Source organism: Chelonoidis abingdonii, chromosome 24 (genome assembly GCF_003597395.2).
Source record: "Chelonoidis abingdonii isolate Lonesome George chromosome 24, CheloAbing_2.0, whole genome shotgun sequence".
NCBI lineage: Eukaryota > Metazoa > Chordata > Testudines > Testudinidae > Chelonoidis > Chelonoidis abingdonii.
In genome coordinates, this window is record NC_133792.1 from 1,434,893 (window position 1) to 1,453,556 (window position 18,664).

An 18,664-nucleotide genomic window follows, 5' to 3' on the forward strand; every position below is an offset into this window, starting at 1 on the left:
TAATTTGGGCCTGAAGAAATAAAGAAGATGAATTTGTCTAGACTGTAGTTGACAACTGAAGAGAGAAAATTCTGGGATATTCCCACATGTGGCCTTCAGCATATAGTATGCAAATTCTTCAAAGGATAGTGAATGGGACCAGCTCAGATTTTAGGGCAGATGGGCATTCAATAGTGGGCATCAGCAGAGATGTCTGGGGAGACCGATTGGATTGAGGTGCACTTACATCTTTAGAACAAATAGGAAACTAAAGTTAATCTGAATAATTCCAAATTCTTTGTTTACATAAAACCTCATGCACATGTAGCGTAACAACTCATGTGAGAGCTGATAAACTCATTTCCTTAAATAGATCATTTACATGGAGTGATGCAGAGGAAGAATTTGTGACACACACCAAACAAACCAACCAACTAACCCTGCAATCTCTTCATTTCATGCATGTGAAGCCTCATGACATGTATACAAAGGAATGGCACCGTAGGGGCCTGACCCTGCAAATCCTTACTCGCACAAGTAGCCCTTGCTCGTGTGAGTTACCCATTGACACTATGTGAACAAGGACTGCTTGTATGAGTAAGGATTCCTGGGATTAGGTTCCTAAGTTTGGACTTGTATAATGCAAGGGCTGTATTGTGTCTGATACCTGGATGGGTACGCAAGGGGGTGAGAGGGCACAAGGAGCCTTCACTCTGTTTGTGTTCAAAAAAGAACTAGATAAATTAATGGTAAATAGTTCCCTCAATGAGTACTAGCCAGGATGGGGAGGGATGGTGTCCCTAGCCTCTGTTTGCCAGAAGCTGGGAATGGGCGACAGGGAATGGATCACTTGATGATTTTCTGTTCTGTTAATTTCATCTGGTGCACCTGGCACTGGCCACTGTCAGAAGACAGGATACTGAGCTAGATGGACCTTTGTCTGACTCATTATGGCTGTTTTCATGTTCTTATGTCCCTGAGGCAGAGGTGAAAGTGGACAGGTACAGCCCGGTACGGGTCTGTACACAGCCAATGTTAAAGCACTGCCATGGCAGCGTTTTAACGTCGTTGCCCCATTTGCCCCCCAGGGCCACCAATGGGGGGGCAGGGAGGGGGAAAAGGGACAGCTGCCTTGGGGCCCTACGATTTAAGAGGCCCTGGGGCTCCTGGCTGCCACTGCCACTACTGCAGCAGTGGCCAGGGCCCTTTTAAATCACTGCCAGAGCCCTGGGTAATGCTGGGCTGGGCAGTGCAGAAGGGCTGGCTGGGGAAGGCTGACCCCACACCCCTTCCGGGGTCCCAGAGCTGGACCCCATACTGGTAAGCCTTTTATGTTACTTACCCATGCCTCAGGGCAAGGATGAAAGTCACATCAGCAGCCCCTGCATCCTCCTAAGTTTTCAAGCTAGACAAATTCAGACTGGAAATAAGGCATAATTTTTTTTAACAGTCAGAGTAATTAACCGCTGGAACAATGTACCAAGGGTTCTGGTGGATTCTCCATCACTGACCATTTTTAAATCAAGACTGGACGTCTTTCTAAAAGATTTACTCTAGGAACAATTCTGGGGGAGGTCTCTGGCCTGTGCTATCCTGGAGGTCAGCCCAGATGATCACAGTCCCTTCAGCCTTGAAATCTAGGAATGTCCCAAGTGCAAGGGTGGCTTCCTGCTGGTGCCCCTTGGAATGGTACCCTGACAATGGAGTGGGGCTCTAGCTCTGCCCCTCTCCAGCCCCCCACTGTAACAAAGGCACAGGGAAGAGAGCATGCTGCACTCTCCTAAGGGGTGCTGCAGGGGGTGCTCTGCTTTGTACTTGGTTGTTCAGGGAGGCAGAGGAGGAGAACACTGCCCCCAAAACAAGCCTGTCTCAAGGGAACATCCAGTTTTTGGACTAGACAAGTGCGTGGGGTAGATGACCGTATCAAAGCCTTAGCACACTACTTTTGCTAAGTGTAGCTAAGCAGAGAACAAAGCCCTGCTGCTTTCACAGGTGAAATCAGCTCTCCAGCTCAATACATTTTGCATCCTGCAATGCTGAAGTTATTAGTCCTGGGGAAATCAGATCGCTTCCCTTCTTTACTGCTCTGATAGTCTCCAGTCCGAGTGTTATATTGTTTGCGGCTCACAAATGGGCCTTCCATTCTTACCTATGCCAGGCACACTTGTGAATACACTCTGGGGAGATGGTGTATATGTGCAGCAAGGAAAACTCCTGACTGCATGGGTGAAGGGCTGTTGCACTGTCCTGCCATCAAGTGGCAGAATAGAAGGGAAGTCAGGAGCTGAGAGTAAGTGTAAATTTGAGCACAAGTGCTGTTGCTTTCACAAGCAGCCTCTCACGGCAGCAACTGCAGCTTCATCTTGAGAGGCAGAGGCTTACTCTGAGGTCAAGCACCTCCGAAGGAGAAAGATAACAAAAGTACTCTAGCAGAGAGAGAGAGAGAGAGCTGTCCCCATTGTAGCTCCCCTTCCTACTCTGCTACCTACTTGTTGTAAATGTAACTATTGTTGTGAGCTTGTTTGTTTATTTTTACTGGTCTTAATTAGCTCTTAAACAATCCTGTTCCGTAGCACCAGAGGAAGTGTAATGGGTGCCCCATAGCTTGGGGTAAGGTGAATGGATGGCTAGTCATATTGTAGGAGCTGGGGCTGCTAACATGTTGGAACATGAAGAAAAAGCACCAGAAGATTGGTTGGGACTGGAATGTAGAGGCTCTCTCCCCTAGGCTGCCAGTCTGAATTTGACCCAAGCTGGTAGCTGGTACCATCTCAGGGCCACTCGGCAGCTCTCGGAAATGAGGCAGTGCAGCCCAGTTCCCAGTGGTCAGGTTTCCAAGTCATAAAAAACAAGACCATATTGTATAACAGTTGGTCCCCTTGTTTGCAGTCTGACCAGAGGCCAAAGGCTGAACAAACCGTGGAGTTGCACTTCCACCTCGCTCCTAGAGATGTTCCAGACTGATAAAGTTGAGGCACCCCTAGCCATCATAGTATGCTTGTGTTGGCATCAGCTGGAAGTAGAGGGAGGAACAAGGGGACTTTTGGGAAATATCACTCATTAAAATGCTCTTTGTGATTGCAAATAGCTGTTCCTACACTGACCTTTACTCCTCTCTTTTTGTATCTGCTGCTGTGTGTTCCCTGGCATTTGGACTTCCAGGGCAGCAAAGGCTTTTGGAGAGTATCTTTCGCAAAACCACCCTGAGGGGAGAAACGGCTCAGGTAAGAGAAATCTTGTGTGACCTTTGTACTGATGTTTGGATGGTGCTCATGTGTCACAGTGGACTTTATAAGAATAATGCATTTAGTATAAAGAGTCAGCGTGGGGTGTCAGCACCTGAGAGGAAAGGGCCCCATCCCTTGGAGCCCAATGTTAAAGCACTTTAGAAGAAAAGGCTGAGATAATCTACACTTAGTGAGCTGGGGGTATAAGTTCTGTTCATCGAGGACAAGTGCCATATCACAAAACCATCATGACAGCTGGCCTCCCTTGAAGGAAGTTTCAGCAGAAAGCATAAAGTCTGAAATGCACAAGGAGACTGAGCTGGCGCCTCATGCTTAGGCCTTGTCTTCACTTGAAGAAAAGGTCTGTTTTAATATGTTAAGGTCCTAGTGCAGGCAAGGCAAGTTGTAGTGTTAACCCATATATGTTGGTTGAGATAAGCTCTAGGCTCACTCCTAGGGTTTACCTTCACCAGTGTGTTAAAATTACCGTTACCTTGTCTCCACTAGGATTTTAGCATGTTAGCTAATGTGTTAAAATAAAAACACACCTGTGTAGTGTAGACACCCTTAGAGGTGGTCCCTTGTAAGCAAGTAGGTGGGTGTGACTCTCCGTCACTGTCAGTCTCCGAGGGAGGCCACACCCCTTTGCTACATCGCTACAGATCACTGTTGAGACATTTTGATGGGAGAAGCCTGTCTGGCTGCTCCCTTTGGTGTCTCTGTTCTGTAGAGAAAGACAAGAGGCTCCAGAGCTGTCGATACAAAACATTTCACTAGCAGTGCGGCCAGTAAAAACCCTCATGAAAACATCAGGCTCCTCCACAGGGGAGGAAGTTATTTAATAGGAGATAAAATCTAGCATTTGCAATTCGGGGCCTCAGCAACACAGCTGACATTTTGCATGTGTGGGGAAATATCTTGTGCCTCAAATGTATAAAATAATATGTCAGCTTGTGCCAGACAGCCAGATAACTCCCTGCTTAGTCAGTGCTGACAACCTACAGAATTGGTCTGTCTGCTGAAGAATATTGATTTAAAACAATGCCTCTCCTGCAGTATATTCTCTTCCCCATTCACAGAGTGTGATGTCCCTTTGTATTTGTTAGGTATGATAGTCTCAGACAAAATGTCTCTAGGGTTTCGATCATTCATAGTACCAAGGCCGGAAGGACCATTGTGATCCATGAGGAGATCAGTAATGTCTGCTTCAATGCCGCATGCTGTGGAGAACAGGCAAGTGCCTTCAGCACAGTTGCCCTGACGCAGACCTAGCAGGAATAACGAAGAAATGATGGTGTTAGTGCTCTCAGCATCACTGTACATGGGGGAAAATGGAACTAATGGAGGCTCGTTATTCTGAGAACCTGGAACATGTATATGTGCACTTACAGTGGTGCATGCTCAGAAAGACGGTCTCCTGTTTCTGTTCCCATGTTCTCGGATCACTATTAGCCTTAAGGGGACAAATCCAAGTGTTTGTGAAACTGTCTGTGGGCATGGATCGGACAGTGAAAGGATCAAATAAATTTACTTCTGCCTGGAGCCCTTATGGAAAAATCTTAGACTTAAATAGGAACTAAATCAATAGAGTTCAATAGAAATTGGTCTAAAAGCCTATAGAATATAATAGAGAATGCAGTCTTTTTTTTCCATAGATTTATTAATCATCCTATGGCATTCTATATAATTTAGCATATTCCATAGGATATGATGGAACAAAACTCATTGCAGTAGGAAGGTTATTCTGTTAAATGCAGAAGGGATTTGGTGGGTGCAAAATGTGGGCACAAGTTTCCGTTGTTCCACAAGCAGAGAGGTCAGATATCGGCTTTTCTGCAAATGTTCCATACTATGGGCTTGATCCTTGAGCACTCTGGCTTTAATCTAGCAAAGCCCTTAAATGATGTGCTTAACTTCTATGAGTATCAGATGGGTAGCTGTGCTAGTCTGGATCTGTAAAAGCAGCAGAAAATCCTGTGGCACCTTATAGACTAACAGACGTTTTGGTGCATGAGCTTTCATGGGTGAATTTTGTGGGCATGCATCTGACGAAGTGGGTATTCACCCATGAAAGCTCATGCTCCAAAATGTCTGTTAGTCTATAAGGTGCCACAGAATTCTCTGCTGCTTTAACTTCTATGAGCTTCACTTTAAGCATTTAATTTATACCATTGAAGATTAGGGTTAGAAGAGACCTCAGGAGATCATCTAGTCCAATCCCATGCTCAAAGCAGGACCAACACCAACTAAATCATCCCAACCAGAGCTTTGTCAATCCGAGTCTTAAAAACCTCTAAGGAAGGAGATTCCACCACCTTCCTAGGTAACCCATTCCAGTGCTTCACCCAGGACTGGCTCCAGGCACCAGCATCCCAACCAGGTGCTTGGGGTGGCAATCTGCAAGGGGCAGCAGTCTGTGTGTTTTTTGCCCCCAACAGGGTGCCGTATTGCCACCGCGGATGGCGGGAGCAGTCTATGTGCCATTAGGGCAGCACATGCGTTTCTGCGGCGGCGGCGGCAATTCAGCGGCAGCTTCTACGTTCATCTGTCCGTGGCGGCACAGCTTCTGTCTTCCAGCTGAAGACAGAAACTGCCGCCGAATTGTGGCGGAAATGCATGTGCCGCCTTAACAGCACATGGACAGCCCCCGCCGTCCACGGTGGCAATTCGGCACGCTGCTTGGGGCGGCAAAAACAGTAGAGCCGGCCCTGGCTTCACCATCATTCTAGTGAAGTAGGGTTTCCTAATATCCAACCTAAACCTCCCCCACTGCAACTTGAGACCATTACTCCTTGTTCTGTTATCTGCCACCACTGAGAACAGCCCAGCTCCATCCTCTTTGGAATCCCCCTTCAGGTAGCTGAAGGCTGCTATCAGATCCCCCCCTCACTCTTCTCTTCTGCAGACTAAACAAGCCCAGTTCCCTCAGCCTCTCCTCCTAAGTCATGTGCTCCAGCCTATACTTTATTGCTTTGTTGGATTGGGTCCAGAGTGGTCATCATCTTGCAAGATTGAGCCTCGTGTGTATGCGATTGCACAGCATGTGTGTGTGCACTATATGTGCAGCTGTGTTGTACATGTGCAGGCACACTGAGAGTCATCAACTGGTGAGATCTGCAGGCTTTGTAGTGTAAAAACTGGTGTTATAAAAAGGGATCGTAGGTTGCTCTTTTTATTATTGACTATTTATGCTGTGGTAGTACCCTGATGCCTCAATCAGGATCCAGGCCACAGTGTGCTAGGCATTTCACAAATGCATAGTGAGAGACAGTCCCTAAGTTAGAGATTATCGACCAATTTAAAACCAGACAAAACAAGTGTGGGTAATGGGGTAGGGAGGATAGAAACACCTGGCTACGTAGACTAGCTGTGCACGCAGCGTCACCATTTAACTTCTCATGATGTTCTGTTTCCTTGAAGTGTCAGTAACGGGCATTGCTGTTTACACTCCTTCACTCACAGGGATATGACTGATTCTGAATGATAAGAGAGGCCACATGTATGATAAATCCTCAGCTGAGGGAAACTGTTTCACAGAACCCATTGTGCTAATCCACCTGGGTATCCCTTTGACAGGGGGACTCTCACAGCCATGCACATGCTGCTGGCCAGATGTTTTAGTAGCACAGTGCTAGATTGAGAGAGAGCTGAGGCATCTCTTTCAACCCTTGCTTAACAGAAGTAGGAGGATCCTTCTTGTTACCTATTTAAATCCCAACCAAATCAATTATAGATTTTTTTTTTCCCAGTGTGTTGAGGGGCCTTCATCCAGTCTCCCTGCACAGGAACTCTTCTGAGCACCCGGACTCATTCTCCTGGCTGGCAGTGCCTGAGATATGTCTTGGCTTTGGAGGTGAATAGATTTTTGCCATCTGCAAACTTGTTTCCCCTCTGGTGGGTTCGGCAGCTTCTTTCTGCAGGAGAGAAAGTTTCTAATGCTCTCCTGCCTATGTGTTTTTCCAGACACAGCTCTCTTCTCAGCCTTAAGGCATGCACTCCAACAGTCCATGCTCTTTGAAGAGCGCTTGCAGACTCTAACAAATTTTGCCGTCTTTGATCCATTTTCTTGAAATAGCTGTGCAGTTGGTCTGTGCTTCCTTTCTCATGAGTGCTGATTACTAGAATTGTGTGTTGATTTGTTTGTGGTTACAGAGATTGTTGTGTTTGATCAGAGACTGGCTTCTTTCTCACTAGCCTGCTCCTATTGTTTAGTGCCAGAGCCTGTAACACAGCAATCACTTTGTGGGGATGGTTGTGACATCACAGAATGGATCAGATGATGGCTAAACTGGAGTTTATTTTCAGGACTTGAAGTATTTGAAATATGCATTTAGGTTTCATACATATTTCAGGAACTCTGGTAGGGACAGCATGGGTTCCTGACAGCTATGGGAAACATGAATGTGTATTTCACTGCAATATTTTGGCTCTAGATTTTTCTATACAAAATATATTTTTCACTTATTGTGTCACCTGAATTTCCATTTCTTCCTCTTTCCTCTTGTAACTCACTCTATTTTCACTGTTCTGCCTTCCTGACTCTTGTTTTTTAATTGCCCCCCTTTTTCAGTCTAAATTGCTCCACTGTCCTTCCTCCTACGTTTCACCTTTACATCCACTCCAATTGGCCCCTGCACACGTGTTCTCGTGCTCGCTCGTGCGTTCTCTCTGGAATTTACCCCCCTCTATCCCGGATCAGACCAGTCCTGTCTTTCCCCACTAGAGTCCAGGGGAGCTAGAGGCACTCAGATACAGCAGTGACAGAAGCCTTACAGCTCTCTAATTAGCAGGAACATCATTCCCCTAGAAGCACTGGGGATAGAGGTTCGTCTTCTTCTGAAGGAGGAAAAGTTGGCAATGGTGCAGACTGCATGCTGAAGGGCAAGCAGATAGGAGTCTTCCAGCTGGAACACCTCTTCTTTTGCCAGGTGCAGCTAAGCCTTCAACTCTGAGGCAGAAAGCTGGAGCCCCAGAGACTCCCCATCAAGACACAGGCTCCTCCATTGAGATGCCAGCAGCACTGACATCCTCTGAATTCATTCCACCTGTGCCACACCGCATGATTTGACACTGATATTCCCTTTTGGTTTTGTGCTGACAGATGCTGGGGAGGGAAAGTGGCTGAACCTGTGGCTTTGGTAGTTCCAAACTGTTGCTTCATGTTGCACCAGTGACCTGATAATCTATTGTATTTCATAGGTAGCTTTTGCCTTTGGAGTGTGTATGTGTTCACATGCATGTGTCTGGAGCATTTGTGTGTGTGCTAGGGCAGGGAGCTGGGGGTGCAATAAATCATTGCAAACCAATTGTAGATGAGCAGGATGGGCCAGCTGCCACTGTCTGGATGGTTTGGCGAGCTGTGATTGATTTGGAAAGCTTTGCTTGGGGTGGTATTTTTCAATGCTTCTGCAGTTGCTGGATGCCCAGCCCTCAGTCACTGAAGCTATGAATGGTAGGTAGTCTCCTCCTTCTCTATGGAATTAAACTCCAGTCTTAGGTATAGGCAGACAGGAGTCTGCAGAGCACTGCAGTGTGGAACGTTAGCAAAAACGATCTTTGTTGGAGAAGTGGAAAGTGTTTATTACCACTTAACATTTTTGTTCTACAGGGTTTTTTGAGGGAGGTGGGTCCCTGCTAACTAAACATGGGACTTGGTGGCTTCATGAGGGTGAGCTTTTGGGTGATTGGCAGTCCAGGTATGTGTTACCTGCTTTGTGTCTTGCTGTGAAGGTATTTTTCCAGGTCGGTTTAGAAGGCAGCAGGCAGATCTTCTCTGCTGTTGGACAGCTTGTCTTAGCTGTCATATTGCTAAGGGAATATTGGGAATAACTGGCCATGCTGCATTTCTTTGTTGTAGGCATGGGAACATGAGCCATTTTTCTGCCATTGTTGCCATTTTGGAATAGGCCAGCTGTTCTGTTAGATGATGTGTTATTGGTAGAGGATGAAGGTTCTGCGTCCCTGTGGTCCACTGAGAGATCTTTCTGGTGGTCCTTGGATGCTATGAGGAAAGGTTGGGCCCATGCTGGCTTACCTAACGTAAACTTCATGCATAGCCTTGTGGCTGAGAATATAGAGTCTTGTGGCTGAGAATATTTGTGTGTGTGTGTGTGTGTGTCTCTCTCTCTCTCTTTTTCTCTGGTCAGCCTGTCCTCCTCTTTCGGTCTCCACCTCACCCCTTGATTATCATGATCAGTCAGGAGGTACCTGGTACAGGAAGGCTTCCAAGATGAGCAACATTTTGTGGGCTGTACTAGCATTTTGAACCTCAAAACCCACTGACCCTCATGAGCTCACTGACACCAGTTGGAGGCTTTTCCTGTGAGTTCCTGGAGTGGAGTTAATGCAGAGTAGATTGCTGTTCTCTCGGGTAATAATCCACAAGAGAGAGTAGGAAAAAGAATATATTAACCAACAGTCACGCACCGAGGCAGAGTTTAAAGGCTGCACACATCAAAGTAGTGAAGAAATAATCATTCCAAGTCTTACCATTCTGTGGGGGCGGGGGCGAGAGCCTCTAGACTTCCCAGAACTCCCTTTTTCCTGAGGCACACAGCAGCAGTGTTGGAGGTCCCAGGTTGAGATGTTGGCACAAGAACATGTGGGTACAAACTGGCTATTAATAACTTTAGGTGGGAAAGAGAAGGATTCTAACCATCATAGGAGTCAGATCTGGAACAGCCTCCCGACCGGAGATGGGTAGTGGTGGAACAACCTAGCTAGCCTTAAGGTGGAGCTTGAAAATTTTTTGAATGAGATTATATGGCAGAGTTGCCTGTGACATTGAGGGACTGGACTTCTGTGAGATCCTGTTGCAGGCTTCCCTACAGTCATCTGATGTGAGGGTGAGAGAGAACAAACCCAGGGCATGTCCCAGTCAAAGAAATAGAAATTAGGGGGGAAGCATTTGAGCAATCCCCCACAGTGCAGTGCTTTTCATGAGGTCTTTCTCTGGGATGGGGGCAGGAAGGAGCTCTGGGTCATTTCACGCTGCCTCACTGTCAGACAGCTTCTCTTTCTGTTCCATCGGGTGAATTCAGAGGGTTGTTAGTTCTGGGAGGAAGGTAAGTAGTGCTGGGATGGTGTCTGTGAAGGAGCCAGTTCTCCAGTCTCCCACCTTTATAAAGAAGCTGGCCCAGGTAGCTGCTTGTGTAAGGAGAGGGCCCTTGAAGCAAGGGAAGATGGACTTATGTCGTTAGCATCAGGCACATCTGGGCAACAGGCCCCTCCAGAGTGAATAGCACCCTTATTATAGTCTTTTGTTGTCCCATTTGTTTAACAGAAGTTCCATCAAATACAACACAGGCCGGGTGCTGCAAAGATGAAAGGATTAGGGTCAGAGCTGCTAATCTGACCTCGTCTGAAACTCAGTTTCATTAGTATATGAGGTAGGGCTGGCTGAACTGGTTTGCATGCAACAAAAACCAAAGAGAGTCATCACCCGAAATGAGAACTAAGCGCTTTTTTTTCTTTGTTAAAGGGTCAGAAAACATTGGGTCACTTTTCCTTTAATTATTTATTTTTTGCACTAGGTTTTAGCTGAAGTGAGAACACTGAAATATTATGAGGTGAGAGGCTGTTTCAAGCTCCTCGTAGCTTAACAGCAGCAGACTACTGGAAATCGCAGAAGAAAACCTCTTCTACTGAGGTTTCCTGTCCAGTTTTGCAGACTTGAGGTTTGTCAAAGCAACCAAACTTCATGGTGCTCTGAACCCCCTGCGACTGAAGAAAAGTGGATGCAAGTGTGAGACAATGGACACCAGTACTGAGAAGGTGCTTATGTCAGTACCAGCAGCACACAGTGGGGCTTGAAGAACTTCGGTCTGAGGCTTTGTGAGCTTTTTCTTTGATCATTTAGCAGTTTAGGAGACTGCCAGAGCTCTGCTCTTTCCAACAGTTCATGCACCAAGGCTCCAGGGGGAGAGCTGTCCACGTCAACCTCCGTCAGCATGTAGTGGGAAGAGGAATATGGGTTCTGGTGCTAATGTGGAAATCCTGTGTTAGGTGGCAGTGACTTGTCTCCAGATTGTTTTGTCTTTGTCTTAGTGCAGGAGGCTATTCTATTACAATGAATATTGGCAGGCAGACTGAAAGTTTATGGGTGCACAGGCAACCTTATCAGAAACAGCTTCAGTTCATTGTCTGTCTCCTCCACTGAGAGCTCTTCCAGTACACAAGAGTAAGCGAAGCCACCTTTCCTTTGTCAGGTGACCTTACATTTCCTCAAAGCCATTGTTGGCCTTCACTCAGCAGAGGCCCAGGCATGGCTAGCAAGGGTGTTGCCGGTCAGGATGTAGATCAGGGATCGGCAACCTTTGGCACGTGGCTCGCCAGGGTAAGCACCCTGGCGGGCCAAGCTGGTTTGTTTACTTGCCGTGTCTGCAGGTTCGGCCAGTCACGGCTCCCACTGGCCAATGGGAGCTGCGGGAAGCGGCGCAGGCCGAGGGATGTGCTGGCCGCCACTTCCCGCAGCCCCCTTTGGCCTGGGATGGTGAACCACAGCCCCCTAGGGTTCTTACCCTGGCAGGCCACGTGCCAAAGGTTGCTGATCCCTAATGTAGATGAGTTAGCAGTGTTGGGAGGAGCAGAATTGAAATAGCCTTGGGCTTTGCATTGTGGCTGAGGTGCACTGGCAGAGCTTCATGGGAGCCTGGAAGAGGATGACCACACGTGTTGCAGGTCAGGACTGAGGGGCATCAGCAGAGATGTATAATAGTTCAAGGTTAGAATTGCAGGGGGCATTGTTTATCAAGCAAGACTGAAAAGTGTTCCCAGAGCTCTCTGAGGGAAACTTGCTCAGCTCACATTCTGCCTGGTTCTGACCAGTCCCCATCACTTTGCCTGATTCTTTCAGATACAGCCTGTATCTCCATAACTCATGAACATTCATTTCCCCTAACATGAACCACATGGATGCATTTTTGAAAGAAGCTGCAAATCCAAGTTCTCAAACTCTGTTATTCCTTCTCATCTCACATTAAGGGCCCAGAAGCAATAGCTGGCCCTTCATTTAATGGCAAAGCTATAATATAGCTGGAGAAAAATAATAGCCAGAGAAACGTAACTGCAAAAAAAGGAAACTCACATCTTCTGAAATCTGAGGTGATAGTTTATTTCCTCTTGCTCCCTAAGACGATGGGGTTTATCTAGATGCCCATCTCTTCTTTGTCTCCAGTGCTGGGTTTGGGATTCTGGATCCAGGACACTTTCATCCTCAGTTTGGTTGCTAATAGATTTGCTCCTTTTTATCTCCTTCTGTCCTCACTCAGTGGGCCAAATTCTGCTCTGACATACAACCTGTGCAGCCTCACTGAAGTCAGAGGGCTGATACAGAACAGAGCTTGGCCTGATATATGGGGCCAGATCCCCAGCTGATGTAAATTGGTGCCAGCCAGCTGAGAATCTGGTCCTGGGTCAGTACAACAGTGCAGGAAGGCAAGGGCAAGGTAATGCTGTTTTCCTCTCTTACAGAGACATTGTCAAATAAAAGGGCATTTAAAAGAACATGTCATGGGGTCAGACAATGCACTCAGTTTGACCTACAGTGTTTTAAAATTATTTTATGCCAAGAAAGTCCCCAGTGACAGAGAGGTATTTTTGTTCTGTTTCTGTATCCAGTGAAGGGATCACAAATGGGTTAACAAATGTTATTCAAAGAATTATGCTGGTGTCACTGGCAATGTCTAATCAGTGATGCTCGTGATGTGACAGCTGTGGGGGCCTGTGTTCCATGCAAATTGGAAAAAGAAAGACCACTCTTTGCCAGATAGGAATGAGCAAAACCAGTATGGAAAGAAGGGTCAAATCCAAGCTTCTGAGGAAAGCATTGGAGTGAATAAACCAGTGCTAGTGGGCTGGGAGACTGGATGGATCACAGGGCTGATAAGGGGATATTGAACCTTCAGCCTCTTGATGCCCTGTTCAGATCCAGCTCCTGTGGGTAGTTAAGTAACATCTGTTACCATCTGCTCTTTGGTCTGAGGCCTCGTGGTCTCTTGTTCCCAGTAGACAAGTATCCCCATTAAAAAACCCACCCCAACTGACACTACCTGGTGTCAGCAATCTCTGCAGGAGCGGCCAAGCACAGGCTAGACGTGGAGGCAGAAGGCTAGATCCTCAGCTGGTGTGAATTGGCATCTCTCTGCTAAGTGCCGTGGAGCAATGCTGATGAACAGCAACTGAGGTCTGGCCCTGAGATTCAAACTCCATGTGTCGTGCCATTACATACCAGTCAGTGTTACCAGACAGCCACACTGAAGCACTGGAATAGGTTACCTAGGGACGTGGCAGAATCTCCTTCCTTAGAGGTTTTTAAGGTCAGGCTTGACAAAGCCTTGGCTGGGATGATTTAGTTGGGGATTAGTCCTGCTTTGAGCAGGAGGTTGGACTAGATGACCTCCAGAGGTCTCTTCCAACCCTGATATTCTGTGATCCAAAGGGAGCAGTAATCAGGATGAAAAGGAATCCACTCTAGGAGCACTAATTTTCCTGCTCCAATGTAATTAAGTAGATAAGATTCTATAGCAGGGGTAGCAACGTATGGCATGGGTGCCAAAGGCAGCATGCGAGCTGATTTTCAGTGGCACTCACACTGCCCGGGTCCTGGCCACCAGTCCAGGGGCTTTGCATTTTAATTTAATTTTAAATGAAGTTTCTTAAACATTTTAAAAACTTTATTTACTTTACATACAACAATAGTTTAATTATATATTATAGGCTTATAGAAAGAGACCTTCTAAAAACGTTAAAATGTATTACCAGCATGCGAAACCTTAAATTAGAGTAAATAAATGAAGACTCCGCACAGCACGTCTGAAAGGTTGCCGACCCCTGTTCTATAGGCATGTGTTCATTGGGGGGGCGGGGGGCGGCAGGGAGAACAGGAGTGATTAACAAATCAGTTTGCACCATTCCTATTTGCCTAGAGAGAGAGAGGAGGGCACAATGCCAGGTTTCCTGAGTCCCTGCCCTGGGGCTGGCATAGCTGTTGGTGGAGCAGCTGGTTGTGGTAGAAGTGGCAAGAACAAGGTGGAGATGAAATGAAACTGAGCAGCAGTAACCAGGAAGAGGGTGTTAACAGAGATCTGTGTCAGGTGACTCTTAGAAAGCAGTTCCAGAAAAGCTCCTAGTTACTGCTTCTCTGCTCCCTGCAGTGAGCATCACCACAGCTAATGTTTTATTCAGCTTTGGAGGGAAGTAGCTTTGCCTCCTGTATCAGCTCTGGACTTGCTCCCCTTGGAGGAACAAACCATAAACCCAGCACTCTGTCATAACCAAGCCAAAGCCACCACAGTGCTCATCTGCATTGGCAACTGAACCTCATTCCTCACAGGAACGGAAGGCGAAGACGTAACAGGACTGCAGTTGCAAGATGGACTCTTCAAACGGCCAATGAGCACACAAAGCCACAGGACTACTGATGCATAGCAGGAGCAACGATCCAGCACACAGACTTGGCATACGTGTAATGAGCTGGATTCATTTCTGAGCAGGGTGGTGATTTCATGTAATTGATGGATGCATGAAAAAAAAACTAGTTTTTACATTTTTATTAACTTTCCTTTGTGGATTTAAACTTTCAGTTGAAAAAGAATTAATTGATTGTTCCTATTCCCTTGGCACATGAAATTGTTTTTCCTACATGTAGTTATGAAAGATGCTAAGCATTTGGCTAGGAAGAGAAATAATTAGCCACCCAATTGGTTGAGAGAGGCAGCACATAGAGGTGGCCTGTAGAGATGTACAGTATTTCTGTGTGAAAACTCCTTGATCTTTAGAAGTCAAACCACTTTTTAAGCAGGGAAATGGAACAGACATAGGAAAATCCATCCATTCCTCAAGTTACAACTTTAACAAATTCCATCACACTTTTTAAGTAGTTAGAACTAGGATTATTTTCTCAAGAATTTTAACTCCACAATTATTTCAGTTTACAGGTTTAATCATTTGTCAGGATAGTTCTGCTGTCATTTACACTGGTGTAAATCTGGAGTAACCCGACAGACTGCAGTGTCAATAACTGAAGTTCTGAAATCAGAACTGAGACTGCTTAGAAATTCACACTATTAACACCAATATGCAGGCTTGTCTGACAGACACACAGGGTGGGCTTATCAATGAAGTGTATATAATTAATTTAATATCATAAGGATGTGATTAGGGCTGTCAATTAATCACAGTTAACTCAAAAAAATTAATTGTGATTAATCGCAGTTATAACAATAGAATACCAATTGAAATTTATTACATATTTTTGGATGTTTTTCTACATTTTCAATATTGATTTAAATTATAAGTAAGCACAGTGCTCACTTTATATTATTATTTTTGATTACAAATATATGCACTGTAAAAATGATAAAGAAATAGTATTTTTTTAATTTGCCTCACACAAGTACTGAAGTGCAATATCTTTATTGTGAAAGTGTAAATTACAAATGCAGATTTTTTTGGTTACATAACTGCACTCAGCAAAACAGTGTAAAACTTTTAAGAGCCAACAAGTCCACTCAGTCCTACTTCTAATTCTACCAATTGCTAAGACGAACAAGTTTGTTTACACTGATAGGAGATACTACTACCTGCTTCTTATTTACAATGTCACCTGAAAGTGAGAACAGGCATTCGCATGGCACTTTTGTAGCTGGCGTTGCAAGGTATTTATGCACCAGACGTGCTAAACATCCGTATGCCCCTTCATGTTTTGGCCACCATTCCAGAGGACATGCTTCCATGCTGAAGATGCTTATTAAAAAAAAAATAATGCATCAATTAAATTTGTGACTGTACTCCTTGGGGAGAATTGTATGTCTCTGTAGTGGGGCGGACTGCCCCACTCCCTGGGAGGATGGGCTGTGGCAGCCTGGGAGCCAATCAGGGCCCAGATTGGAGGGAACCAATCAGGGCCAGGCTCACACGTATATAAAGGCTGCCCAGAGCAGGAGCAGTCAGTCTGTCCCAGGCCTTCCACAGGGGAAGGTCAGTCTCCAAGGGGGAGACTAGCACCGTGGACAGTGCAGTGCTGGGCAGGCTCAGGGAGGCTAGAAGGCTCTAGTTCGTAGCCGCCAGGCTGCAGGCCCTGAAGGGAAGAACCTAGCGGGTGCAAGGGGCTGTAGGGGAAGCGGCCCAGGGGAACAGACAGAGGAGGGGAAAGAAAGAGGACAGCGAGGCTGATGCCAGAGGGTCCCTGGGCTGGGACCCAGAGTAGAGGTGGGCCTGGGTCCCCCCCTTCCTCCTTGCAGTACACCCAGCCATTAGCCATAGGGAGCGGCCGTTATAGACTACGCCCGATCCCTGACAAGAGGGATTAGACTTTGGGGGGTGTGGTTGCATATGGTGGCTGGAATGTCGGACTGCTGATCATCGATTCCCCAGAAGGGGGTCCAGATGGACTAAAGGACACTGCCGGAGGGCAGTGGCCTCGAAGAGGACGCTGCTGAGCAGGAAGCAACGCGGGTCCAGCGACAGCAGCGGAGAGCAGAGGGCAGAACAATGGACGGGACACCTCCAGGAGGGGTGCTCCACTGGAATCAAGCTAATTCCCGAAATCACCAGCAGGAGGCGCTGCAGGTGGTGAGTCCCAACCAGTTTACAGTCTCCTACTCTGTTTTACCTACATTTTGCGTATATTTCATGTTCTAGCCCTCTCAGATGATGACCCAGCACATGTTCATTTTAAAAACACTTTCACAGCAGATTTGAGACAACTCAAAGAAGCTACTGATCTGAGATTTCTAAAGATAGCTACAGCACTCGACCCAAGGTTTAAGAATCTGAAGTGCCTTCCAAAATCTGAGAGGGATGAGGTGTGGAGCATGCTTTTAGAAGTCTTAAAAGAGCAGCACTTTGATGCGGAAAATACAGAACCCAAACCACCAAAAAAGAAAATCAACCTTCTACTGGTGGCATCTGACTCAGACAATGAAAATGAATGTACGTCAGTCCTCAGTGCTTTGAATCAATATTAAGCAGAACACGTCATCAGCATGGAAGCATGTCGTCTGGAATGGTGGTTGAAGCGTGACGGGACATAACAATCTTTAGTGCATCTGGCACATAAATATCTTGCAACGCTGGCTACCATGCCATGTGAACACCTGTTCTTACTTTGAAGTGACATTGTAAACAAGAAGCAGGCAGTATTATCTCCTGCAGATTGTAACCAACCTTGTTTGTCTGAGTGATTGGCTGACCAAGAAGTAGAACTGAGTGGACTTGTAGGCTCTAAAGTTTTACATTGTTTTAATTTTGAATGCAGTTTTTTGTACATAATTCTACATTTGTAAATTCAATTTTCGTGATAGAGATTGCACTACAGTACTTGATGAGGTGAATTGAGAAATTTTTTGCCGTGCAAATGTGTAATCAAAAATAAATATAAAGTGAGCACTATACACTTCGTATTCTGTGTTGTAACTGAAATTAATCTATGTGATATTTAATCCATGCAGATAACCTTTGGATGGGCCATAAGTATCTATATGTCTGTGTTTTTTGCTGTGTATCATGATTCCTCTAGTCTGAGTGCACCCTGATGGATCTCGTAGTGGTTGTGCAGGTACTAACGTGTAACACAGAGAGGTACATGCTTAGCACTGGTCTGAGCTTTTAACACAGGATCTGGTGTGTGTAGCCCTTTCAAAAGCTGCGAGTGCTGTACAGTCTGGGTGGAATAGAAGCCAGAGTGGTGGTGGTTTGCCAAAGGCATGGTGCCTCTGGATCACTGCTGGAGGTGGAGCTGGAGAAGAAATGGAAAGCTGCAGTGTAAGAGCTCCTTTCTCTGGTGTCTTGCTGCATTCTTAGGGGTAAAGAGTGACACAAGCCACTGTGGAGTCTGTGAGCTTGTACTAAACCAGCTTAGTGTGGGATGTCATGTCTCCCAGTCCTGTCTGAACCCAGGGAAAAAGGAGCCTGCTGTGAGTGACAAGCTACAGCTAATGGAGTGACTCCTGTCACTCGAGCAGTAAGGGTTCATGCTGTTGGTGATGGAGGTCCTATTCACAATACTGCTGTTATCCGTGGTGCATGTCTGACTGTAGCAGTAGAGGGTAGAGGCATTCCCTGTGAATGCAAGGAAAAGATGATCACAGCTGCCTCTGGGTGCAGGAACACTGTACTATCCCTGAGGCCTCACTAAGTCACCAGTGAAATGAACTGGATGGGTCTCGACCTGAACTGTTCCTTACATCTTTTCAACCCATAGCCATGAGCAGGATGACCAGTTTGGCCCCCCAGAAACATTTTCCTCTGTTGTGCTGTGTTCCCATGGAGCAGCGAAAGGAGCTGAGGGTCATGTAGTGTGTGCTCAATACCAGATACCTTAGTTGGGGACAGTGCTGGGTTCAGTGTTCAGCCCTTGGTACAAACCATATAGGATTAGTCCTCAGTGCATGTGCACGATCCAAACTTGCCTCTAGTCCGAGAGCCAGGGAATAGGCACAGCTTGGAAGGATTCTCCT

The 18,664-nt window shown here is 46.2% G+C and overlaps 1 protein-coding gene across 6 annotated transcripts in view; it reads left to right on the forward strand.

Moving 5' to 3' along the window:
• The window catches only part of NSMF (NMDA receptor synaptonuclear signaling and neuronal migration factor), an 87,923-nt gene that overhangs the window by 13,729 nt on the left and 55,530 nt on the right, over positions 1 to 18,664 (forward strand). For 5 of the 6 annotated variants that reach the window (XM_032797490.2, XM_032797512.2, XM_075060454.1 and 2 more), the window contains exon 2: positions 3,142 to 3,203. The exons of the other annotated variant lie outside the window; for it this stretch is intronic. In XM_032797490.2, coding sequence (XP_032653381.1) covers positions 3,142 to 3,203 — 62 coding nt within the window. The remainder of the gene's footprint in view (positions 1 to 3,141; positions 3,204 to 18,664) is intronic. 6 annotated transcript variants of the gene reach the window in all.